Raw genomic sequence first — 26618 nt, forward strand, 5'->3', positions numbered from 1 at the left:
GTCAAACGCAAGCTTCAAATTGTGGTTTGTGATTCCTGCTTGTTTAAACTAACCATGGTTAGTAATAACCATGGTCCTTGGTTTGAATGGAACTGGGAACCAAAGTTAGTCAAGCAAGCTGCAATTCCCTTTCCTACACAACTACTAAGCATGCAGCAGCCACTGGGTCGCCCTACCAGGGAGCTCTGTAAGTGATATTTTCATTTGGTTTCATCAATGCTAAATTTAGAGGCTGCACCTCTGGCTTATGCACAGTTATCAGCTTGCTGTCAAGCAAGTCCTTTCACCATGTGGCCGCTCCTGCAGCAAGCGGAAGCCACCTGTAATTATCACAGCCCATGTGTGCGAGCCAGTGGCAAAATCCCTTGGTGGATAACAAGGCAAAAACTAAGAGGTGAGGACCAAAAGACAAGAATCGCCTTTGGCAATGAGAAAAACAAAAATCACGCACTGGGCTGAAAGATACAGGCCTGCTTTGTATCTTTACCATGGTAAAGAAATGCATGCATGTAGGAGTGATCGCTGGGTTGCGGAGCACACTCCCACCCACGGGCAGCCTCAGCTGTCTGCACGCGTGACCTTGGGGTGTGGAGCACACTCCCCCTCACAGATAAGGCCACAGCTGTCTGAACATCTTGCCCTCTGTCTGACCTTTTGCGGTCTCAGTATTCCTGTCTGTGACCTTTGTCTCTGAGACCTTTGTCTCCTTCGTCATACATTGTGCAAGGGGGAAATGACGTGGTGGAAACAGGTGCCAAAATAACTTTATATTGTTCCAATTTTAGTATATGTGCTGCCGAAGCGAGCACCAGGTGCCAGAATAACTTTGTACCACCCCATGATCTCAGGACTGGAAGATGTGTAAAGGTCACAGCCCAAAATGTATCTGCCTGGGTTTGCATATTGTGTCAATAAAAGGAGCCTCCACAGAGCTAGCTGGCAGCTTGCTTGTGCACAGCTCTCCTGCCTCATGTCCTTCATTTCACATGCACGCCCTTCCGCTTCCTCCCCATGCAAGCAACGTGTGAGATCCAAACTCTGCAGGGAGGCAGGATTTGCATTACTCTTCCCACGAAAGAGGATGACCACAACATCAAGCCCCTTAATTAATTTATTATTATTATTATTATTATTATTTACTTCTACCCAGCCCAGCTGGCTGGGTTTCCCCAGCCACTCTGAGTGGCTCCCAGCAGGATATTAAAAACATGATAAAACATCAAACATAAAAAAATTCCCTAAACAGGGCTGCCTTCAGATGTCTTCTAAAAGTAAAGATAGTTGTTTATTTCCTTGACATCTGATGGGAGGGCGATCCACAGGGCGGGTGCCACTACCAAGGGATATGTGTTCCCTCACATATCACAGTGAGGGAACTGCCAGAAGGCCCTCGGCACTGGACCTCAGTGTCTGGGCAGAATGATCAGGGTGGAGACGCTCCTTCAGGTATATGGGGCCGAGGCCATTAGGGCTTTAAAGGTCAGCACCAACACTTTGAATTGTGCTCAGAAACGTACTGGGAGCGAATGTAGGTCTTTCAGGACCGGTGTTATATGGTCTCAGTGGTCACTCCCAGTCACCAGTCTAGCTGCCGTATTCTGGATTAGTTGTAGTTTCCGAGTCAGCTTCAAAGGTAGCCCCAAGTAGAGCCCATTGCAGTTGTATGGGTCAGGCTCTAATTTTGCTGTAAGCGGAAAGTGTGCAAGTATTAGCACAGCCCAAGCCAGCATGACCTATGATCAGAGGACATCAAGAGAGCCACTTTGGGCCACACATACTGCAGGCATCCCTGCTGTGAACTATATCAGTCGTCTCCAACCTGGGGCCCTCCAAAAACTTTGGACCAACTCCCATCAACCTGGCTAGGGCTGATGGGAGTTGGGAGTCCAAAGCATCAGGGGGAGGGGGTAGGTTGGGGAAGGCCAAAGTATATTATCTGAAATGTTTAAGATAAATTCATATCACAAACATTATGCTGATTCTTTTTTGTTATCCATTGTAGCCATCAAAGATTTAAAGTTGCAGGTATCTGCCAAATGATGCATTAATTTAGATTTAGGCAATATTTTATTAAATATCATGCCAAATTCCAGTCTCATTCCAATTTTTCAACAGTCCACACAGTTTACCCTGTCTTATACAAATGTATAGTTGGCTCACTGAACATTCATTGATATTTTCTATAATCTTTCTAATTGGTTAAGTATTGCTGGCATTTGGAATAATAATATTAACAGCATTGTTAGAGTAATTAAGGAAATGGAGAAGCTCTCCAAAGGATGTTCTTTAATAAGATCCCAATATTCTTAAGCTTTCATCTTCAGAATGAGTTTAAAATAGTGCCCAAGAAATGCATTATTTGAAAATGGAGCTGAGTTAATCATTATTTCGATTTGGTTACAATGAAATAAAATAGTGGGTGTGTTATTTTAATTCACGCTGCAGATATTACTTACTTATTTATGTCCTTGTATTCACAATCCCCCTTCTTCCTCCCAGTGGGAGCCTGACCCCATTAGTAGAGGCATGACCCTGTTAACCTCTTATTTGATGTTCTCAGGCCCCAGAAAGCATTGAGAACTTGGCACGACAGCTCCAGAAAAACTATATATACAAACATTTGAACTAAATTCATAAATTGCCCCAGACATATTCCAAACCACATCCTGGTTCCAAGCTTGCTGGTTATATCTGCCTTAGCAATTCCCACTATAAAGTTTCACCAGTTCAATCTACTGCCACACACCCACCAAGATAAAACCACGAAGCCAAGAACCAGTCTATTCCGAACTTAAAAATGGAAAGCGTCATGCTGGTGGTCAACAAAAGAGGTTTAAAGACTGTCTCAAGGCAAATCTTTAAAAACTTGCCTGCGAGTGCTCCAATTAGAGAACAGCCTTTACCAAAGGTGTCATGGGCTTTGAAGACACTTGAACTCAGGATGCAAGGGAGAAACATCTAAGAGGAAGACACGCTTGGCAAATCCACACCGTGATCAACTCCTGCCCGGAAACCAATGTCCCCACTGTGGAAGGACGTGTGGATCCAGAATTGGCCTCCACAGTCACTTACGGACTCATTGTTAAAACCGTGTTTATGGAAGACAATCTTACTCTGCTACGAGTGATCGCCAAAGAAGAAAACAACTTTTCACATCTTCCAAGCACACTGCCAGCTGAGGTGGCCTTGTGACTGCCTGGTGCATTATTTTCATATATGAGGGGCTCCATCTGAATGCTCTCCGCTTTTGTGACTCAACTTTTTAAAGCACCACCTCAAGCATATGAAAGAGCTGCAATTTTTGGACCTGCTATTGCCCTTTACATAGCTATGGCTGCCAGGGTTGAAAGTTAAGAGTTGGAGGGTTGGCAGATAGTTTGGTAATGAAAATATTGTAGCTTGTCTGTAGTGGCTGTAAGTATAAAAATATAACAGGCAGACTCTCCATTCCAAACATTTTGCACCAAACCTGCTGTGTAGCATATGAGGCAGGAATATTTAGAAATTCTTTTTCTGCCTGTTGCCTTATCAGTTTCTCTCAGTTTAGGAAAGGCACAATAAGGAATTTATCTGAACTTAATCTGTCATTCCCACCCCCCTCCCATCACTCTAAGTTGCTGTCAGAGAGAGAAAACTCTTTTGTTCTTACTCCAGAAAACAAAGTCACAAAGGTATTAAATTGAGCAGGTGCTTTTTACGAAATTATTTTCTGGAGCTACATTCTGAAGAGCCAAAATGTCTTTCCCTTTGTCTAAATGTAACAAAAGAAGCCCAAAGGGACCACCAAGTTAATGAGTGATTTAAGTCTACATGCATGCATATGGCTTTTATCTGTGCAGATTCCCACAGTCCCAATGGGTGCAATGATCACACTTCTGTGATCTATGGTCAGAAATCAAAAGGAAGACACACTGGCATGTAATTTCTGACTACTTTTTTCAATACCCCAAGTGACCAGGCCCCAAGTTCAGAGGCTACAATGCCATTGGCTGAGGTAGGCAACCAGGTTCCTGCTCTGAGCCCAAGTACTGGTGATTAGAGACCCACTAAAACTGAGACTGGCACCAACAGGCCACCGAACTGGATCCCACTGCACCAAGGTTCATAGAACCAGAGGAAGAACCCTTCACAAGTATTTCCCCTTAGGAACCAAGTGTCTCTGACACAACTTGCTAGTCCAGCACCACCAGGAACATACCAGGTAGGAGACCACAGAGGGGAGGAGATGCACCCATTTCCAAGCCACAGGGTTAGCTCTTTAAGGGTCTACAATTCTCCAAGAGAAGAAGGGGAACATTTGAGAGGTTGACTATGGGCAGAGGCTCAAATGCCCCAGCTCACCTCTTGTGCTAGTCAGAGCAAGAGACTCACTTGGAGCTCTCCATGGTGCTGTGAGAACCAATCTGCCTTGCTTCCTCCCTCCCTCCCAACTGTGGATTTCCCCTAGAAACATAAACAGGACACTTATGGCCCAAGTTTAAGAGTCTTTGAAACACGACACTGGGCCACATGGAGCCAATTCACATCTAAGTGCCCTTAACATGCCCAATGTCTCATTTAAAATTGGCTCAGGGTACATTACAAACCAAACGTTAGTCCACTCGAATTATTTTTATTTATTAGAAGTTTTTTATTCTGTTCTTCAGTCCAGAGACTGCCAAGGCACCGAGAGTCTTTTGGAAAATTAAAAATTTATAAATTACAAATTAAAAGCAGTGATCACTAGAGATACCCGAATACAAAACTTTATGGAGTGACGAGCACTACAGCGGTGAGCTGTATTATTATACTAATAATGCTAATGATCTCCTGCTCCATTTCATTTCCTATCACATTTTCAGCATCTCATATGTGCAAATGGAAATTTGAGAAGCCGCATGTCTTTCAGGGATTGAAGGCAAACCAGCCCTGCATTAGAAAGGGAGTGTGCACTCTGACGAATGTGTCGAACTCTTTCTGCCTTAATAGCGGGGATGATGACTAATACAAAAATGTGCAGCTAAATGCTTCATTAGCAGGGTAAAACCACACCATTACCAGCCCACGCATAACCCCCCTCTTTTGCTGCAGAATTGCAAGTTAATGGACTAAGCTTCCAGCAGCCTGGAGGAATAAAACTGCCAAGAATCCAAAGTATGAACACCCTTTCGATGGGCTCCCCAATGTCTCTCCTAAGCTTTGGGCCACCAGTGGTTTTCTCCCTGCAGATGGGAACGGAGGCAAGAGTGACAAGTCTGGGGCCAGAGGAGAGTCAAGAGTTTGCACAAGGCTGAGAGCAGTAAAGCAAGCGTGTTTCACTGTTATACGTCATTTCCACACATTTTCATGCCAAACGTTTTTATGCCAGACAGTTTTCCTAGGAAGCAGGTTGGAGACAGAGGTCATCTGCATGCAACCCGGAGAGCAGTGATCCCGTCTCACTTGGTCTCCTCTTTAAATTAAGGAAACAGATACTAAGGGAGAAATAAGAAGCACCCAAGGTCTTACCAACCTGGTGGAACACTCTATTGCAGGAGACCAGGGCCCTGCGGGGCTTGACATCTTTCCACAGGGCCTGCAAGACAGAGGTGTTCCACCTGGCCTTTGGTCTGGGCCCAGTTTGACCCCCCTCTACGGGACCCTGTAAAGGGACGCGGGTGGCGCTGTGGGTAAAACCTCAGTGCCTAGGACTTGCCAGTCGTATGGTCGGCGGTTCGAATCCCCACGGCGGGGTGAGCTCCCGTCTTTCGGTCCCAGCTCCTGCCCACCTAGCAGTTCGAAAGCACTCTTAAGTGCAAGTAGATAAATAGGTACCGCTTTATAGCGGGAAGGTAAACGGCGTTTCCGTGTGCTGCGCTGGTGCCGGCTCGCCAGAGCAGCTTCGTCACGCTGGCCATGTGACCCGGAAGTGTCTCCGGACAGCGCTGGCTCCCGGCCTCTTAAGTGAGATGAGCGCACAACCCTAGAGTCGGACACGACTGGCCCGTACGGGCAGGGGTACCTTTACCTTTATGGGACCTGTAAGTTATCCCTTTGGCCCTGTTATCAGCTCATGTGGGACCAACATGGATAGCTGGCCCTGATGAATACTTGAGGTTCCTGACCCCTGTGGTTGTAACTCGTGGGCAGTCATTTAATTTTATCCTGATTCTAATTTTTAAGCTGTATTTTAATCAATTGTTTGATTGTGTTTTGATGTATTAGATATTTGATGTTAGCCGCCCTGAGCCTGGTATTGGCCAGGGAGGGTGGGATATACAGTAAATAAAAAATTACTTACTACTAATTTACTTACTAGGATGCGGGTGGCGCTGTGGGTAAAACCTCAGCGCCTAGGACTTGCCGATCGCATGGTCGGCAGTTCGAATCCCCGCGGCGGGGTGCGCTCCCGTCGTTCGGTCCCAGCGCCTGCCAACCTAGCAGTTCGAAAGCACCTCCGGGTGCAAGTAGATAAATAGGGACCGCTTACCAGCGGGAAGGTAAATGGCGTTCCGTGTGCTGCGCTGGCTCGCCAGATGCAGCTTGTCACGCTGGCCACGTGACCCGGAAGTGTCTCCGGACAGCGCTGGCTCCCGGCCTATAGAGTGAGATGAGCGCACAACCCTAGAGTCTGGCAAGACTGACCCGAACGGGCAGGGGTGCCTTTACTTTACCTAATTTACTTACTTACACCCAGCACCACACATGGAAGGAGTAAGCCTGGTCCTCAGTGGCCACGCGTGGCTTTTTGAGGCACCAGAGGCAACTGAGCATATTGATTTCTGCGTGCCTGATTTTGATGTTCCATCATTTTTAAATAGCACCATTTATTTCTTCAATTTATTTAGGACTCACTTTCCATGAAACATCCCAAAGCAATTTAATGATAAAAACACCAGCAGTAAAAAACATGTGCACAAGAGCCTCGCTTCAGACCTTGGTGCCTCCAAGGAGATGTGGGAAATATTTCTGCCTGAAACGGTGAGGAGCTGCTGCCCAGCAGGCAGTGATGACAATACAGTCGTACCTTGGATCTCAAACGCCTTGGCTCCCAAACAGATCATCTCCCGAACGATTGAAACCCGGAAGTGAGTGTTCCTACTTTTGAAAGTTCATTCAAAAGCCGAACATCTGACAGGGTTTCTGTGGCTTCCAGTTGGCTGTAGGAGCTTCCAGCAGCCAATCAGAAGCCACGCCTTGGTTTCCAAATGTTTTGGAAGTCAAACGGATTTCTGGAACGGGTTCTGTTCAACTTCCAAGGTACGACTGTACTGAGCTTGACAGACTAACAGTCTGACTTGCTATAAGGCAGCTTCCTCTGTTCCTACGATTACGGTAATTCATCCCAATGGTTTTAATGGAGCATTGCTCATCTGGCTTCCTGGCACTGAGGGCAGAGCCAACCCATTATCCCTGCTGGTGTGCCCACACCATGCTGAGCTCCCCTCAGCCCTTCGTGGTAACCAGCAGCAGCACTTGCCACTGGGAAGCCAGGTGGGCAATGCCATCCTTCTTCATGATAATAATTATTATTTGTACCCCGCCCATCTGGCAGGGTTGCCCCAGCCACTCTGGGCGGCTTCCACAAAGACCAAAAATACACTAAGATGTCACACTTTCCTGAACAGGACTGCCTTAAGATGTCTTCTGAATGTCAGGTAGTTGTTTATCTCTTCGACATCTGATGGGAGAGCGTTCCACAGGGTGGGTGCCACCACCAAGAAGGCCCTCTGCCTGGTTCCCTGTAGCTTTGCTTCTCACAATGAGGGAACCACTAGAAGGCCCTCGGCGCTGGACCTCAGCATCCGGACAGAACGATGGGGGTGGAGACACTCCTTCAGGTATACTGGACCGAGGCCGTTTAGGGCTTTAAAGGTCGGCACCAACACTTGGAATTGTGCTCAGAAACGCACTAGGTGCCAATGTAGGTCTTTGAAGACCGGTGTTATGTGGTCTCGGCGGCCGCTCCCAGTCACCAGTCTAGCTGCCGCATTCTGGATTAGTTGTAGTTTCCGGGTCACCTTCAAAGGTAGCCCCATGTAGAGCGCATTGTAGTAGTCCAAGCGGGAGATAACCAGAGCATGCACCACTCTGGCAAGACAGTCCGCGGGCAGGTAGGGTCTCATCCTGCGTACCAGGTGGAGCTGGTATGCTTCAACTGCCCCTCTAACTGATGCTCAATTTGTCTGATTTAGCATGGATCCAGCACAACACCACACATTGCAACAAGCTGCGTGTAGCACCGAAAGTCAGGTGTGTGGAGGCAGCTCCCAGCCAGGGGTCCTCCTTTCGGCCACCAGCGGAGAGCAGAGAGGGTTCAGCGCACCACACCTAGCTTCAAATCTCTTTCAGGAGGCTCATCCTCCAAACAAGGCTACCACAAGCAGGGTGAGGACCCAGGCTTGAAAGATCAGCAGCAGCCACAACTCCGCAAGGAGAAAAAGGAAATTCTGGTGGAGCTATTGTGCTTTAGGGTCAACAGGAACTTTTATCTGCCACATTTATTTCCGGACAGCTTACAGTATCAATAAAATGCTAAAATACAAATGTTAACCATCAAATAGCCCAGGGGTCAACAAACTTTTTCAGCAGGGGGCCAGTCCACTGTCCCTCAGACTTTGAGGGGGGCGGACTATATTGGGGGGGGGGGGAATGAACAAATTCCTATGCTCCACAAATAACCCAGAGATGCATTTTAAATAAAAGGACACATTCTAATGTAAAAACACCAGGCAGGCCCCACAAACAACCCAGAGATGCATTTTAAATAAAAGGACACATTCTACTCATGTAAAAACATGCTGATTCCTGGACCGTCCGCAGGCCGGATTTAGAAGGAGATTGGGCCGGATCCAGCCCCCAGGCCTTAGTTTGCCTTCCCATGAAATAGCCAGTCATAGCCAATAATTTGGCCAGTGTCTGCATTTTTTTTAGATATATTAGGACAGTACAAGCAAGTATGTAGCAGAGACTACACAGGTGAGATTTCAGGTGATAACAGAAGCAGAATTTGAGTTGCCTTTCACAAAACGACTGTTTAACAAGGTGGTTTGATTACACACACACACACACACACACACACACACACACACATACACACACACATACACACAAGGTCCTGTTTAGAAACAGTGGGGGTGAAGTGATTTGAGGGCTGGTCTTAGACCAGGGAAACCTATATACAGATCTCTACTCAATTACTGAATAAAGGTGCACCAGTAACTACCATCACAGATATGTTTCCAGGATAAAAGCAATGAGGTGACATATGCTGGCCTCATTACAGCAAGGTCAGGATCAAAATGTAATAAAGATAAATAAAGATAAATATATTTAAAAGAAAAGTAGTTACAACCGTGGAACTCTCAAGCTCTTGAGCTGAAGGTCAAAAGTGAAATTTAAATGAAAAATAATAGCATTGGTGAAACTCTTAACCTTTTGACCTTAAATTTCACCCCACCCCAGCAGTGCTCTCTTGGTCCAGTGGAGGAAATACTTCAGAAACAACACAGACGTGTTCTTACATCTATAATGCTGTGCCAGGAGATGTATGTATGTATCTGGATGTATTATCCATTATTACTTTGTGCCCTCTAGTGGCGTTTCAATGCTTCGTTCTTAACATGAATGTTCTGACATTTCACTGGTGTAAATGCAAATCTGAAACAGTCAGAACCTACTGCTATCCACAGGCAAGAATAATATGTTGCTGGCCAAACAGCACTTCCAAACCCCTGGCCACTGCTTCTCTTACTGCAAAACAACAGCAGGCAGAGCTGGCCCAAGACATTTTGCTGCCTGAAGCAGAAGACAATATTGCACCCTTCCTCCCATTCCATGTCTGAAAGTTGACAGGACTGGCAAGCAAATCAAACTTCACAGTGGCTATTGTCTTCTGCACATTGATGTAAGTTGAATAGAGTGTTATTCGGCAGAGCCTAGCTGCACTGGACTGTAAATATTCTCCAGCTGAACCAACTTTCAACACTGGTTATGGGTCAGTGGACTCCTAAGTTAGCCAAGGGACCCCAGGCAGCTCCCCAGGACCATCCCAAAACATGTTGCTGCCTGAGGCAGAAAACAAGATGGTGCCTCTCACCAACTCCACATACAGAAACTCACTACACCGGTTGTTACTTCAGCACTGGCAATGGGATAGCATCCTTGTTAATATTATGCCATTACCTCTCCCACCAAACCTCTCATCAACCAACACAGATGCTTAACAGAGTGTCACTCAATGCACTAAGCAATAATGTTGTTGTTTTCAAAATTTTGCTGATAGCCAAACTCTCAGTACCGTCAAATCACAAAAAACAACCTTGGTACAGTAGCATAGTGCTTTCCTTGAAAAATTTAAAAACACATATACTGAAGTAAAATCCATGCATTAAAAGCTCATCAAAGATAATATGCCTATGAGTCAGAAAAAAAGTGTTAGTGGTGGAGAAGGGGGAACCTATTAAAGAACAGTGTTATACAGTACCGATCTTTACAATATTGAAAGTGTTTCTAATCTTCCATTTTCTATTGTTCCAGTAAGTTCAAGTTCCTTTCTAAATTGTGTTTTTGCATTGTCCTTTCTTGTGCCTTCAAGAATGCTATTTCAACATCGCAGTCCAGCTCTCCCAACGTATATCACCCAGTGAGAGTAATATTTAACTTTCCAGGCCTGCAATCGCATTCTTATAAAATAACAGGATTTACTATGAAATCCTTCAGATGGCAAATTTCACAAACGATTTGATAGATCTGCTAGTCAGGTAGCATTTATATCTTTCTAGGTTGCAATGTAAGAAAAATGCAGGTTGCCAGCCATAATTTTAGTGCACTAATATTTGTGTTTTCGCAAGGGCGTTGGAGAGTCATCTGTTGTAAGAGTTATCCCACTCAACCCTGAGACTTCAACGTGCTGATGATTAAGAAAGATCAAGCTTAAGCAAGGTGCATCTATATCGGTCAAACCTGAATGAGGTTTTCACAAGCGCTTCGGGACTCTCCACCGCCGGCAGCTCCTCTGCTAAGATTTCTTCAGGAGGTCTTGGGTCAAAGACGATGGTTGGCTTCTGTTTTTCCTTAAGATTCCCTGTAAGCCCACCAATAATGGTATTCCACAGGCAGTTCTGAGATTTCGACCCTGGGCGGAAGAGAAGACAAACCGATATGAAAACTCGCCCTTCAGAGAACTGAAGATAAGTAGTACAGTGGTACCTCAGGTTAAGTACTTAATTCGTTCCGGAGGTCTGTACTTAACCTGAAACTGTTCTTAACTTGAAGCACCACTTTAGCTAATGGGGCCTCCTGCTGCTGCTGCGCCGGCATCCTAAAGCAAAAGTTCTTAACCTGAAGCACTATTTCTGGGTTAGCGGAGTCTGTAACCTGAAGCGTATGTAACCTGAAGCGTATGTAACCCGAGGTACCACTGTAAATAGTCCTTCGGCTTTTGCCCATGCAAAATCTCACGCTGTGCCAACGGTTAGTCTCATTATTAACCCTGGAGAGAGGGAATGGGATCTAATATTCAAGTTGTTGTTGTTGTTCATTTTATTTATTTATTAAATTCATAAGCCAACCTTCACCACAAGGTCTCAGGGCAGTTCACAGAATAAAAACAAGGTAAAAACACAAGTGAATAGTTAAAACAGAAACAACAAAACAATTACCCCCCCATCCCACAAACACATTTAAAAGGCTGTAGAATATTAATCAGCCCAAGGCCTGGTCGAAGAGGAATGTTTTCACCTGGCGCCTAAAAGGATGTAATTAAGAAACTACTTTATATTTTAAAGAACAAATCTCAAAGCATCCTACAACATGTTAAAAGATCAAATAGGTAAAGGTAAAGGGACCCCTGACCATTAGGTCCAGTTGTGGCCGACTCTGGGGTTGCGGCACTCATCTCGCTTTACTGGCCGAGGGAGCCGGCTTACAGCTTCCGGGTCACGTGGCCAGCATGACTAAGCCGCTTCTGGCGAACCAGAGAAGAGCACGGAAACGCCATTTACCTTCCCACTGGAGCGGTACCTATTTATCTACTTGCACTCTGAGGTGCTTTCAAACTGCTAGGTTGGCAGGAGCAGGGACCGAGCAACGGGAGCTCACCCCGTTACGGGGATTCGAACCACCGACCTTCTGATCGGCAAGTCCTAGGCTCTGTGGTTTAACCCACAGCGCCACCCGCGTCCCAAATCAAATAAGACCATCCAAAATAAAACATTCCTGAAGGAAGCCCAATATAAATTATACATTCAATGCAACGTAATTAAGAGGCAACTAAAATATTATCTTAAAGATTTCAAAATGAAGCACGACATGTAACGCAGGAAAATTAACCAAATCATAACAATCTTAAAGATTTCAAAAGAAAACATTACCAAAAAAAGGTCAGATAGAAAGTGCACGTTTTAAAAAGCATAATTACCAATGGAATAAAATATTATCATAAGCATATAATGTGTCTGCTGCTGTTGCTGCCAATTTTGCCAATGGTGGTTCATGGCAGGCTGCAGCTGTGGAAGCTCAGGCTTAATGACCCAGGTCTGCACTAAGAAGCAGGTAAGATGGTTTCTGGCCTCTTCTGCAGTCTTTGTTTTTGTAGCTGGAGTCAGTCCGGGCCCCACTCTCCCAAGCCAGGTAGGAAAAGGTCTGTAAGGCAAGGAGCAGGTCTTGCAGGACACACAGCCAAGAGAGCCCTTGTCCTTAGGCTCAGTGTTGCCACTTGTAAAATGTGAGGAAAATGAATTGGCCCTTCCTATCACTGGTTCTGGCACCAATTGGTCTCCCGGCCCTACCAATCTCAGTGGGCACAAACGACCACTGCACTTCAATAAAACAGTGGCTTGGAAGAGTATCATATATTGAGGTTGAATCCTGACAAGACAGAAGTACTGTTTTGGGGGGACATGGGGCGGGCAGGTGTGGGGGACTCCCTGGTCCTGAATGGGGTAACTGTGCCCCTGAAGGACCAGGTGTGCAGCCTGGGAGTCATTCTGGACTCACAGCTGTCCATGGAGGCGCAGGTCAAATCTGTGTCCAGCTGTTTATCAGCTCCATCTGGTACGCAGGATGAGACCCTATCTGCCCACAGACTGTTTCGCCAGAGTGGTGCATGCTCTAGTTATCACCCACTTGGACTACTGCAATACGCTCTATGTGGGGCTACCTTTGAAGGTGACCTGGAAAATGCAATTAATCCAGAATGCGGCAGCTAGACTGGTGACTGGGGGCAGCCCCCGAGACCATATAACACCAGTCTTCAAAGACCTACATTGGCTCCCAGTACATTTCTGAGCACAATTCAAAGTGTTGGTGCTGACCTTTAAAGCCCTAAATGGCCTCGGTCCACTATACCTGGTCTCCACCCCCATCGTTCTGCCCGGACACTGAGGTCAAGCTCCAAGGGCCTTCTGGCGGTTCCCTCGCTGCAAGAAGTGAGGTTATAGGGAACCAGGCAGAGGGTCTTCTCCATAGTGGCGCCCGCCCTGTGGAACGCCCTCCCATCAGAGGTCAAATAAATAAACAACTATCTGACTTTTAGAAGACATCTGAAGGCAGCCCTGTTTAGCGAAGTTTTTAATGACTAATGTTTTAATGTATTTTTTATCTTTTGTTGGAAGCTACCCAGAGTGGCTGGGGAAACCCAGCCAGATGGGTGGGGTATTAATAATAACAACAACAACAACAACAACAACAACAACAACAACAACAACAACAACAGAACATTTTTTTGAAAAAGGAAAAAAGCAGCTTGTGCCCCTTTTCTTCTGCAAAGACAGCCAGAAATCACTTGCAGCATGAAACCAAAATGTTTGTTATAATTGTAGTCAAATAACTGTTTTGGTTTCTATCTAGATATTTGCAAATTGATATCATGTATTCTATTAATATTTGTGCTCCATGTTGTAAACCGCCCTGTGGTCTTTAGGCGAAGGGCCGTATATACCTTTAATAAAAATGAAATGAAAATGAAATGAAATGAAATGCATGGAAATTGCAGATTATAAATCCCACAAGGTTTTTGAAATGTGGAATTCAAGCTTATTCTTATTTCAAGAAAAACACGTTCAATTGTCTGAGATCCTTCCACTTTGCTGTCCCGGGGGGGGGGGGGCTGCCTTCTCCTGCTGCAATTACCGTTCGTGCTTTTTGCTTCAGTTAATGTTCAGCGTCTCTCACTCAAAGCTCCTCTCATAATGGGAGCAAATGGGAAATACATCCCTAGGAGCCGAGATTTGTCGCTGCCATCCTCTTATTAGGGAAAAGCTCAACTTGGATGTGACATTCGCTCTTCCACTTCGATCCTACGTGGAAGAACTCGGAGGGGAAGCAGGGTCAGGCGAGAGAAAGATTTCTTTTTCTTTCTTTTTAATCTTTATTGATTTTATACAACGAATCACAGCTGTAACTCTCCAACAGTAGTGTAAATAAAAGAAGTAAAAAAATAAAATAAAAAGTTGGGAAGAAGGCAAAGTTATTCCCATATTAAGACTTCCCTCCTCCCCAACCTGGCTTCTGTACATTTCTATATCAACTGCATATTAGACAGCATCTATTTTGCTATTATCCAATACTTCCAAGAATTATATATATATACAAGGGAAGTAATAGTGCCACTGTATTCTGCTCTGGTCAGACCTCACCTGGAGTACTGTGTCCAGTTCTGGGCACCACAGTTCAAGAAGGACACTGACAAACTGGAACGTGTCCAGAGGAGGGCAACCAAAATGGTCAAAGGCCTGGAAACAATGCCTTATGAGGAACGGCTAAGGGAGCTGGGCATGTTTAGCCTGGAGAAGAGGAGGTTAAGGGGTGATATGATAGCCATGTTCAAATATATAAAAGGATGTCATATAGAGGAGGGAGAAAGGTTGTTTTCTGCTGCTCCAGAGAAGCGGACACGGAGCAATGGATCCAAACTACAAGAAAGAAGATTCCACCTAAACATTAGGAAGAACTTCCTGACAGTAAGAGCTGTTCGACAGTGGAATTTGCTGCCAAGGAGTGTGGTGGAGTCTCCGTCTTTGGAGGTCTTTAAGCAGAGGCTTGACAACCATATGTCAGGAGTGCTCTGATGGTGTTTCCTGCTTGGCAAGGGGTTGGACTCGATGGCCCTTGTGGTCTATTCCAACTATTCTATGATATCATATTACAGGAGTCATTCAAAGCCGGCCAAAGATTTTACATGTTTACAGTGATCTTTTAAATATTGCGTGTATTTATCCCATCCTCTGTTAAATTTTGGGTCTTCTCGATTCCTAACTTTCCCTGTCAATCTTGCCATCTCAGCAGACTCAGATAATTTCGTCTGCCATTCCATTTTTGTTGGTATGTTCTAGGAGAGAGAAAGATTTCATCCGGGGGCAGGAAGGGAGATGGATGAAACAGTTAAATAGAAATGGCAGCTGTACACCCCGGCTATTCCCAGCTTTGCAATTTCAGAATTTGAGGCATGAGCCCTATTTATGCAGATAAGCAAGGTGAAGTAATAATAATAATAATAAATTTTATTTATACCCCGCCCTCCCCAGCCAAGGCTCAGGGCGGCTAATTTAATGAACATAAAGTCTTGTGCAAAATGGCTGCCTATCCTCTGGGAGCAACACTGGCCAGGAGGCTGGTCTTTGGGGAACTCCTAGGCTGGCAACTGAGGACTGGCAGGCTTTTTCACCATCTGTTTATTTGAATTCTGTTGTTATATCCTTTTTGTACACCTCTTTGAGATTCTTTACAACCACACAGGTGTATAGTTTTTTAATGAAATTGATAAATAATACGTAAAATAAAATCATTCAGCATTCAACTGTCTGCCAAACTTACAAGATCACTTTTTTTGGTCAACTTTTCGTGAGTCTTATGTGAGTCATTCTAATAATAATAATAATAATAATAATAATAATAATAATAATAATAATAATAATAAATTTTATTTATATCCCGCCCTCCCCAGCCGAAGCCGGGCTCAGGGTGGCTAACAACAATAAAATAGTACAACATTCTAAAATCATTTCATTATAAAATTAATTCAAATCAAATTGATGGCAACCATTAGGCTAAAGTTCTATGAAGATTGCCAAAGGAGGGAGTCAGGCTGTTGAAAGAATTTAACAGGGCAAAATCCAGAGAGCTCTTTGTGGTACGCTTCATCGCTTGCAATCTTATGCAATTTCAAAAGTAACTTTCACTGGATCTTCAACAGCTGTTGTTAAAAAATAAATAAAAAAAGCTCCAATGTGCATGTGAAATGAATAATTCACATTATTTGCATTGTGGCAGCATTTGCGTTTTCTTCCTTCTAAGCCACAGCGTGCAAAATATGGTTCTACTGCCACCATGTGGCGATATGGGAATACTGCATGCTAAACCGACCAATTTGCAGAGGGGTAACCCTCCTAGTTTCTTTGCGCAAAAATAATGATGGTCTAGTGGCGCCTTAAAGACTAACAAATTTACTACGGCAAAAGCTTTTGTGGACCGCAGTCCACTTCACCATTTGCATGAAGTGTCATCCTGAGTAGCAGGTACATAATATTCATAGATGAGGGGGGCGTGGTTTACAGACACTCCAAGTGTCCCTCTTTTCCAGGGACTGTCCTGGACTTACAGAATCCATCCCCGGTTCTGATTTGATCCCGGAATGTCCCACTTTTCCTTAAAAGGTAAAGGACCCCTGACAGTTCAGTCCAGTCACGAACGACTCTGGGGTTGCGGCACTCAGCTCGCTTTACTGGCCAAGGAAGCCGGCGTTTGTCCGCAGACAGTTTTTCCGGGTCATGTGGCCAGCATGACTAAGCTGCTTCTGGCAAACCAGAGCAGCGCACGGAAACGCCGTTTACCTTCCCGCCGGAGTGGTACCTATTTATCTACTTGCAGCTTGACGTGCTTTCAAACTGCTAGGTTGGCAGGAGCAGGGACTGAGCAATGGGAGCTCACCCCGCCACGGGGATTCAAACCACCGACCTTCTGATCGGCAAGCCCTAGGCTCTGTGGTTTAGACTGAGCACCACCCGCATCTTTTCCTTAGGACATCCCTACTTTTATCAGAGAAATGTTACAGGGACCCCTGAGCCAAGGAGATAAGTACAGTGGTACCTCGGGTTACAGATGCTTCAGGTTACAGACTCCGCTAGCCCAGAAATAGTACCTCGGGCTAAGAACTTTGCTTCAGGATGAGAACAGAAATCGTGCTCCGGCAGCGCGGAGGCAGCAGGAGGCCCCATTAGCTAAAGTGGTGCTTCAGGTTAAGAACAGTTTCAGGTTAAGAACGGACCTCCAGAACGAATTAAGTTCTTAACCCGAGGTACCACTGTAACTATACAACCTTTAGAAGACATCTGAAGGCAGCCCTGTAGTGGGGTGTTTTTTAATGTTTAATGTTTTCATATGTTTTTATATATACTGGAAGCCACCCAGAGTGGCTGTGCTAACCCAATCAGCTGGGTGAGGTATAAAAATTTAAAATTCATAATAGTACTAGTATTAAAGGTAAAGGTAAAGGTACCCCTGCCCGTACGGGCCAGTCTTGACAGACTCTAGGGTTGTGCGCCCATCTCACTCAAGAGGCCGGGGGCCAGCGCTGTCCGGAGACACTTCCGCGTCACGTGGCCAGCGTGACAAGCTGCATCTGGCGAGCCAGAGCCGCACACGGAAACGCCTTTACCTTCCCGCCAGTAAGCGGTCCCTATTTATCTACTTGCACCCAGGGTGCTTTCGAACTGCTAGGTTGGCAGGCGCTGGGACAGAGCAACGGGAGCGCACCCCGCCACGGGGATTCGAACCGCCAACCTTTCGATCGGCAAGCCCTAGGCGCTGAGGCTTTTACCCACAGCGCCAGCCGCGTCCCAGTACTAGTATTAAATAATAATAATAATTTTTATTTATACCCCACCCTCCCCAGCCAAGGCCAGGCTCATAGCAGCTAACAAGCAATAATAGAAACAAGCTGAATGAATACAACCTAAAAACAAGATTAAAATACAACATTACAACATTGAAACATTAAAATGCAGTCTCATCATAGGAGGAGAAAGGAAAAAAGAAAGAGGATGTCCCTTTTCTCAGGGAAATGTTGGAGGGTATGAGGTTATACAGTAAGGTCAGAAGAATAAGAAATGAAGAAAATTGCAGATGATGGTCATACGAAACAGTAGTTGATAATGAAGGCATCCTGGGAATTAACATACATAGTGTGACTTTCATATATATATATATAAAATCTATTGTGCCAATTCAGACCACAAGTGATAGCACATAACCTCTTTCTGTATTGCGATCCAGTGATTTCAAATCAGACTTTCCTTTTTAAAAAAATATATCTTGTCAAAATGTTTCTGTACCACCTTTCATACACAAAAGCAAGACAGTTTACAAAAAAGTAGAAGTACAAAAGAATTGCATTTAAGAATTTTTTTAAAGGGATCTGCAAGGTCAATGGCAAATAAGTTTAGAAGAAAGCAAATCCTCAGGAAATGGATGGCCTTTCAGCAAGTGTTTTGAAGATCGTAAGCTCAAGGATGCTCGGCTCTGCGTGCTCTGAGATTCCTTCCTTGTGCTTTAAATCCACATACAGTGGTACCTCAGGTTACCGGTAAGTACTTAATTCGTTCTGGAGGTCTGTTCTTTACCTGAAACTGCTCTTAACCTGAAGCACCACTTTAGCTAATGGGGCCTCCCACTGCCACTGTGCTGCCGGCGTGCGATTTCTGTTCTCATCCTGAAGCAAAGTTCTTAACCTGAGGTAATATTTCTGGGTTCGCGGAGTCTGTAACCTGAAGCGTATGTAACCTGAAGCGTATGTAACCCAAGGTACCACTGTATTTATTAATTCTTCACTAATCTCAAACTGAGAGTGGCAAATATATTTAGTGTACATCTCCTTGAGATGATCGTTTAGAAGGCAATTAATAAATCAATTATGATGATGATGATGAGTAAAAATAGGGGCTAGGTAGGGGAATAGGCAAATCACCTCCTGGCAAATAGAAGGGGAAGAAATGGAGGCAGTGAGAGATTTTACTTTCTTGGGCTCCATGATCACTGCAGATGGTGACAGCAGCCACGAAATTAAAAGACGCCTGCTTCTTGGGAGAAGGGCAATGACAGGCCTAGACAGCATCTTGAGAAGTAGAGACGTCGCCTTGCCAACAAAGGTCCGTATAGTTAAAGCCATGGTCTTCCCAGTAGTGATGTATGGAAGTGAGAGCTGGACAATAAAGAAGGCTGATCGCCGAAGAATTGATGCTTTTGAATTATGGTGCTGGAGAAGACTCTTGAGAGTCCCATGGACTGCAAGAAGATCAAATGCATCCATTCTGAAGGAAATCAGCCCTGAGTGCTCACTGGAAGGACAGATCGTGAAGCTGAGACTCCAATACTTTGGCCACCTCATGAGAAGAGAAGACTCCCTGGAGAAGACACTGATGCTGGGAAAGATGGAGGGCACAAGGAGAAGGGGACGACAGAGGACGAGATGGTTGGACAGTGTTCTTGAAGCTATGAACATGAGTTTGACCAAACTGCGGGAGGTAGTGGAGGACAGAGGTGCCTGGCGTGCTCTGGTCCATGGGGTCACGAAGAGTCGGACACGACTAAACGACTAAACAACAAAGGGGAATAGGGGAAAGTGGAATCCAGGAAAGAATGGAATTTCTCCCAATAGTGGAGGCATCTTGCTCACGAATGGACCTGCTGGCATGACTGCAGAAAGAGGGGAGGAAGGAAAGAGTACAGTGAAGGAGAAGGGAGTGGAAACTGCTCATTTGTCTGACATGTTCCTTTGCAGAGAGTTCTAATGCACTGATCTGCAACTTTCAGGAAGCAAACTGACAAAACTTGGCTACTTACGGGCGAATCTTGAAAGTGGCCGAGCATTCTTGTCCCCCGTCTCGTTTGCAACTGAAAGACAAAATGCAGCTCTTATTTAAAATGCATATATTGCAAGCATCACTAAGGCACACCTCACAGCCCCCTGCACTTTTAACCCTTTGGGGTTGCTTCCAGAAGCATTGCCATTCCTCTCATGTAGCAGACATCTGCTTGTACAACACCAACTCCCCTTCTGTGCACCCTCAAAATCTGCCCCAGATGCCTCGGGAACAGATTTCAGGGGAGGGGAGGAAACTGAAAGTCCCATTGTGCAAGAGGAACTCCATTTGCACAGGGTCAGATTCAATCCTTGGAATTAAAATCTAGATATAGATATAGATAGATATAGATATAGATATAGATATAGATATAGATATAGATAGAGAGATATAGATAGAGAGAGAGATGATAGTTGGATAGATGATAGATAGATAGATAGATAGATAGATAGAGATAGATAGATGATAGATGATAGATGATAGATAGATAGATAGATAGATAGATGATAAATAGATAGATAGATGATGATAGATAGATAGATAGATAGATAGATAGATAGATAGATAGATGATAGATAGATAGATGATAGATGATAGATAGATGATAGATAGATAGATATAGATAGATAGATGATGATAGATAGATAGATGATAGATAGATGATAGATAGATAGATAGATAGATGATGATAGATAGATAGATGATAGATGATAGATGATAGATGATAGATGATAGATGATAGATGATAGATGATAGATGATAGATGATAGATGATAGATAGATAGATAGATAGATAGATAGATAGATAGATAGATAGAGATAGACAGATGATAGATAGATAATGAAGTTTTATAACTGACTTGGTGCTTTTCTTTTCTTTTTTTACAAAACTCAATATATAACAAGACAACTTTTAAACCATTAATCATTATAATAACATCATCATAATAACCATCCTTATAATGTCATAATAAAAGCATTCCATGCAGCAGAAGGAAGGGAATTCTAAAGTTCAGGGGTGGCAACAAAAAGGCAACAGGGAAAAAACAATTCTACAAATAAGGTTTCTCTGATTATCTGTATCAGCTTCCACCAAACTGGTGCCCTCCAGGCTATAACTCTCGACACAATCCTAGCCAGCCATTCTGGCTGGAAGTTGATGGGAACTCTGGTGCAGGTTGGCAAATGCTAATCTAAGTAATCTAACAGGACTATCATGCTTCTGAGCACTTTGCAGGAACATACGCTGGTGTGCTTTGATTTATTTGGCTGCAGACCAGAGGAAAAATCCTGTTGCATTCTCCCTACTTCCACAGGTAGAGAAAAGCTCCTGGGGTAGCGGTACCTGGGTTTAGCTGGAGACTCTTGGTGTTTGGTAATAGTTCTGTTACAGATAAATGAGATTATCAGCCCTCTTTTATTATCCATTCCAGGTCTCCCAACCACTGCCCCAGTGTTCTTTCTCTTCGCAGATGAAGATGAGCAGGTGACAGCAAAGGTTGCAAGGTTTTTAGCTGGGGCAATTAGAATAAGAGCCACTATTTGACTATTGATTCAAAACCCTAAGACAGGGGTCAGCAAACTTTTTCAGGTTTGATGAGGCCCTAAGCTACTGAAGGTAATGGGGGCCTTGATATGTCCAGTTGTCCTTTGTCAACAACAAATTGTCGCTGGTTTTTTGTGTTGAATATATGTGATATGGTCATTTATGGACCTACAGTGATACCTCTAGTTACGAACTTAATTCGTTCCGGAGGTCCGTTCTTAACCTGAAGCTGTTCTTAACTAGAGGCGTGCTTTCACCAATGGGGCCTCTTGCTGCCGCTATGCCGCCGGCACACAATTTCCATTCTCATCCTGGGGCAAAGTTCTCAACTCGAGGTAACTCTTCCAGGTTAGCGGAGTTTGTAACCTGAAGCGTTGTAACCTGAGGCATTTGTAACTCGAGGTGCCACTGTAATGGGTATCTAGAGCCATTTGCACATGCAGAATGTAGGCACCCTATATATAGAAATGAGCAAACCAGTAATATTTTAGGGAGCAGGCTAGCAGGCTTCCATCATAGGAGCCTACATGACACAAAACACTGCTGCTGTATGTAGGTTTTATTTTATTTGTTTTTTATCTTATATTTTGGAAATGTACATCCAGGGGTTTTTTTCCTTGAATTTTTTTGGGGGCCCCCAAGAGAGTGGGGGCCTAAGCTATAGCTTGTTTAGCTTATACATAAATACAGCACGAGGTGGGGGCCGGGGGGCAGGCTGCCCCGGGTGCCATTCCAAAGGGGGGGGTGACAAAATGCCGACCCCCAATCGGTGGCACCCCCAGGGACGGCCGCCACGCCCCCAGCATGTGTGCCATGCTCCATGGGCAGAGCCACACCCCCGGGATGCACATCACACCCCCTGGGGCGAATACCACTCTGGGTATCAGAGCAGGTTGCTTCGCCTCTGACTGAGTGACCTACATCCCCTGTTCAGTTTGCTGTCCTGACTGTTGATGGGCAACTTCAAAGGCCCCGGCTGTCTCTTCTTTATCTTTAAACCAGAGTTGGACCAGACCCACCTCTGTAAAGCAGGACACCCTAACAGTCCCACAAGGGGGCTTACTTCTAGCTAATAATAATAATAATAATAATAATAATAATAATAATAATAATAATAATAATAATTTATTATTTATACCCTGCCCATCTGGCTGGGTTTCTCCAGCCACTCTGGGCAGCTTCCAACAGTATATTAAAATGCTATAACCTATTAAACATTAAAAGCTTCCCTAAACAGGGCTGCCTTCAGATGTCTTCTAAAAGTCTGGTAGTTGCTGTTCTTTTAGACATCTGGTGGGAGGGCGTTCCAAAGGGCGGGTGCCACCACCGAGAAGGCCCTCTGCCTGGTTCCCTGTAACTTGGCTTCTCGCAGTGAGGGAACCGCCAGAAGGCCCTCGGCACTGGACCTCAGTGTCTGGGCTGAACGATGGGGGTGGAGACGCTCCTTCCCCCACTGTCATGCATTTGCTTCAGTTTACCAAGTGAAAAGCTTATACCATGGGACTTAGGATATGAAGGAACAGCAACAAAAGATTCTGAGTATTCCAAGGGTAACTTTTAATCCTGTTCTTTCCAGACCGCAGAGCAACCCCTCTGAATGGAGGCTGTCTTAAAGGGAGTGTGAAGGCAAGTCTTCTCAGAGGGCTTTCCCGGGCCAGGCAACATAAATAAATAGCAAAGCTTCTGTCTAACAGTTTTGGTGTCCGGCTTTTCTGATTTGGCTCACAATCACAAGCAAGCCCCCGACCAAAGGTGGGGTTATTGGGAAAAGATAGAAGTTCTCCATCAAAGCAAGCACAGCTACCCATCTGCAAGAACAGAACAACCACACTGCATTCTGGGAAAAGAAAACAACGCCATCTGGCAATTAAAACAACAAGTTTTGCCTGATTTTCAAGGTGAATACTAATGCATCTCTGAAAATCTGTTCTTATTGGTACATGGGCCAATATAGTATGTCCCTATAACACACTCTCTCTCTCTCTCTCTCTCTCTCTCTCTCTCTCTCTCTCTCTCTCTCTCTCCTCTCTCTCTCTCTGAGACAGACAGACAGACAGACAGACAGACAGATTATTTTATCTTTTGAAAACAGTGCCTTGAAGGAAAATCTCCAGTAAGAAATGGCATATGGATTTATCCTCAGAAATGTAGGTCAACCTTTTAAATGTGTTAATGCTACAGTGCCTAAAAAAAATACGAACCTCACGGATTCTGTGCCAATTCTCAAAAACATCACATGTCACATGGAAAAGAACATATGGCAGTTTTAGACTATTTGCTATTTTTCCAATACACATATTTAAACCCAATTATGTGTGAAATGTAGCACAATTCAAGGCACATTTACTCAGAAGTAAGACCCACTAGGCTCAATGGGACTTACTCCCATGTAAGTATCAACAGAACTTCAGTTTATGGGCTTAAAGATCTGGAATTTTCAGATTACTAGCTTCTCTTAATATTTATTATTTAATATCTAAGGCTGCAATCCTCTACCCATATAACCTGGGAGTAAGAGCTACCGGTATTGAACGCAATGGGACTTACTCGTGAGTAGACATCTATAGGACGGCACTGTTGTATGGTAGGATATGTGGATGGGAATTCACAGGACAAGTGCAGAATTTCCCCTCTAAAACCTTTTATAAATAAAAATTATCACACACAAAAAAATCAAAATGCATCACCCAACAGTCTGACCCTACAAAGGAGCCAATCCCTGGGTGGCAATCTGTTGCTGCAATGGAAAATTCTCTCCTTTCTGGTAATGAAAAACTCCCGTGGGGCAGTTTCCTTTGTTTCCCAAAGGAAACAGCTACTAACTTCAAAAGGTATCAGCATCACATCAGCAACACTGGGAGAAACTATTTCTCTCTCTTTATAATAATATTTTTATTAAATTTTCAACAAAAATAAAAAACAAACACAACCACCACAAACAAAGGAAAATATACGTAAAAGCAATTTCAAATCCATAAAATGGGATTATCCTAATCCCGTGACTTCCCTCCCACCCCCTTCCCCTGGTTCCTTAAATTTCTTTTTCAACTGCATATCATTTCTACTCCAAATTATTTTATCTACCTCAAATTTCTTACATTGTTTCTAAAATCACAAGTGTTCTTAAAATCATGCCAATGTATTAACCTGTTTACAATACTTTTGTAAGTACATAATAAACATTTCCCATTCTTTTTAAAAATTTCTTGCTGTCCTCATTTCTGAGCTTTCCAGTTAATCTAGCCATTTCAGCGTAGTCCATTAACGTGGTTCGCCAATCTTCTTTGGTCAAGATTGGGACAAACTATTTCAATAGTTTGAAGACTTAAGGCACTGTCCCTTGTTCCTGCTTTTAGTAAAATGTAAAGGTAAAGGGACCCCTGACCATTAGGTCCAGTCGTGGCCGACTCTGGGGTTGCGGCGCTCATCTCGCTTTACTGGCCGAGGGAGCCGGTGTACAGCTTCCGGGTCATGTGGCCAGCATGACAAAGCCACTTCTGGTGAACCAGAGCAGCGCACGGAAATGCCGTTTTCCTTCCCGCCGGAGTGGTGCCTATTTATCTACTTGCACTTTGACGTGCTTTCGAACTGCTAGGTTGGCAGGAGCAGGGACCCAACAATGGGAGCTCACCCTGTCACAGGGATTTGAACCGCCGACCTTCTGATTGGCAGCTCCTAGGCTCTATGGTTTAACCCACAGCGCCACCCGTGTCCCCCTGCTTTTAGTACCAGTTGTTTATTCATTTCTCTCTCAAGAATCCAGACATTGTCCTGAGTCTGACCATTGGTCCATCTTGCCCAGCCTTGCTGCAGGCTTTGCTTCAACACTAAGACTGCAGCTAAGGAAATCTAAGGTGCTTCACAAAGGGAATGAAGGATCCTCTCTTGGGTAACTCCATGCTATATATATATAGCTATTCCCGCTGGGCTCGAATTTTCCACTGCTGGGCCCTGCTTTCAAAGTTATTGAACCTGTACAAGTTATCATCTGATGTTGCTTTCCATAAGTGGAATATGAGAGGCTGAAAAATAAAGCTCTGTGGTGAGGGTGAGTTGGGTTAACTGCATACTGAAAAAAAGGGAAAGACCCTCTTGAGCAGGATGCAAATTCTCCAAACAAATATTTTAAAAATGCATGGAACATTTTAATCGGCCTTTAGGGGCCAGTGCTATCAACATAGTCCAACAACATATGGAGAGTACAGTGGTACCTCGGGTTACAGACACTTCAGGTTACAGACGCTTCAGGTTACAGACTCTGCTAATCCAGAAATAGTACCCCGAGTTAAGAACTTTGCTTCAGGATGAGAACAGAAATTGCGTGGCGGCGGCACAGCAGCAGTGGGAGGCCCCATTAGCTAAAGTGGTGCTTCAGGTTAAGAACAGTTTCAGGTTAAGAACGGACCTCCGGAACGAATTAAGTTCTTAACCTGAGGTACCATTGTACCACATAGCACCATAGAACTGTAGCATTGGAAGGGAACCTGGACGTCATTGGGTCCAATGCCCTGCTATGCAGAAATCCTGCCCACTGCCATCCCTAGGTGGGCTTGAACCACCGACTTTCGGGTTGGCTACCACTGCTTCACGGCATCCTCTCAGCATCTTGTTTTCTATATCCCTCGTTCATGTACAAGCGTCCTATGAACGGGTTTCCCACAGGCTGCCAGCTTCCAGGAATGAATAGCTGGGTGGCAGTTCTCCTCTCTCTCCAAACTTTGCATTTCCCCCCCCCCTGCTAAACTCATTATAAACATCCAGTCCACATGGGCTGTCCACTGCCCTCCCCATCCCTTTTCATCTTCCAGCGTTAATCAACTGCACTTATAATTGTGAGAAAACCGTCTCTGTCTCTTAGCCAAAAATTTTTCATTATGGATTTTTGATCCTACATCATTGGGCAGAAAACCAAGGAGAGGAAACGGTGTGAACGGATATTTCAGCAGCCTGAGTAAGTGCCATAAATTAGTCCTCTTCAAACATTGTTACATAACCCTACACTTAAGGTACCTTGTTTTTAAAATCAACAACTGGCTCGGCGAGTCCCTAGAGCAGGGAATGCTGGCAAACACTATAAGGCAGATAAAGCCGACTTATTCCTTGCGGACTCTGTTTGATGCAGAGAGGCGTTCTGTTTTTTCAGTCACCTCAACTGTATTTCTTGACTGAACCAAAGCATTGGAGAAATGTTGAAGGGTATGGAGTTATCCGCCCCCCGAGCCATCTGAGGGCAATCCTGTATAAGGCAGTTTTTT

The 26618-nt window shown here is 44.5% G+C and overlaps 1 protein-coding gene across 3 annotated transcripts in view; it reads right to left on the bottom strand.

The window, feature by feature from the left end:
- The window catches only part of PDE1C (phosphodiesterase 1C), a 257604-nt gene that overhangs the window by 200580 nt on the left and 30406 nt on the right, over positions 1-26618 (bottom strand). For all 3 annotated transcript variants that reach the window (XR_013390261.1, XM_077916500.1, XM_077916503.1), the window contains exons 2-3: positions 19798-19848; positions 10924-11095 (exon numbers count right to left, since the gene is read on the bottom strand). Coding sequence is in view for 2 of the 3 variants with exons in the window: in XM_077916500.1 (XP_077772626.1) it covers positions 10924-11095; positions 19798-19848 (223 nt within the window). In the remaining variant the exon portion in view is untranslated. The remainder of the gene's footprint in view (positions 1-10923; positions 11096-19797; positions 19849-26618) is intronic.

The sequence above is a fragment of the Podarcis muralis genome, chromosome 12 (assembly GCF_964188315.1).
Source record: "Podarcis muralis chromosome 12, rPodMur119.hap1.1, whole genome shotgun sequence".
NCBI classification, from domain to species: domain Eukaryota; kingdom Metazoa; phylum Chordata; class Lepidosauria; order Squamata; family Lacertidae; genus Podarcis; species Podarcis muralis.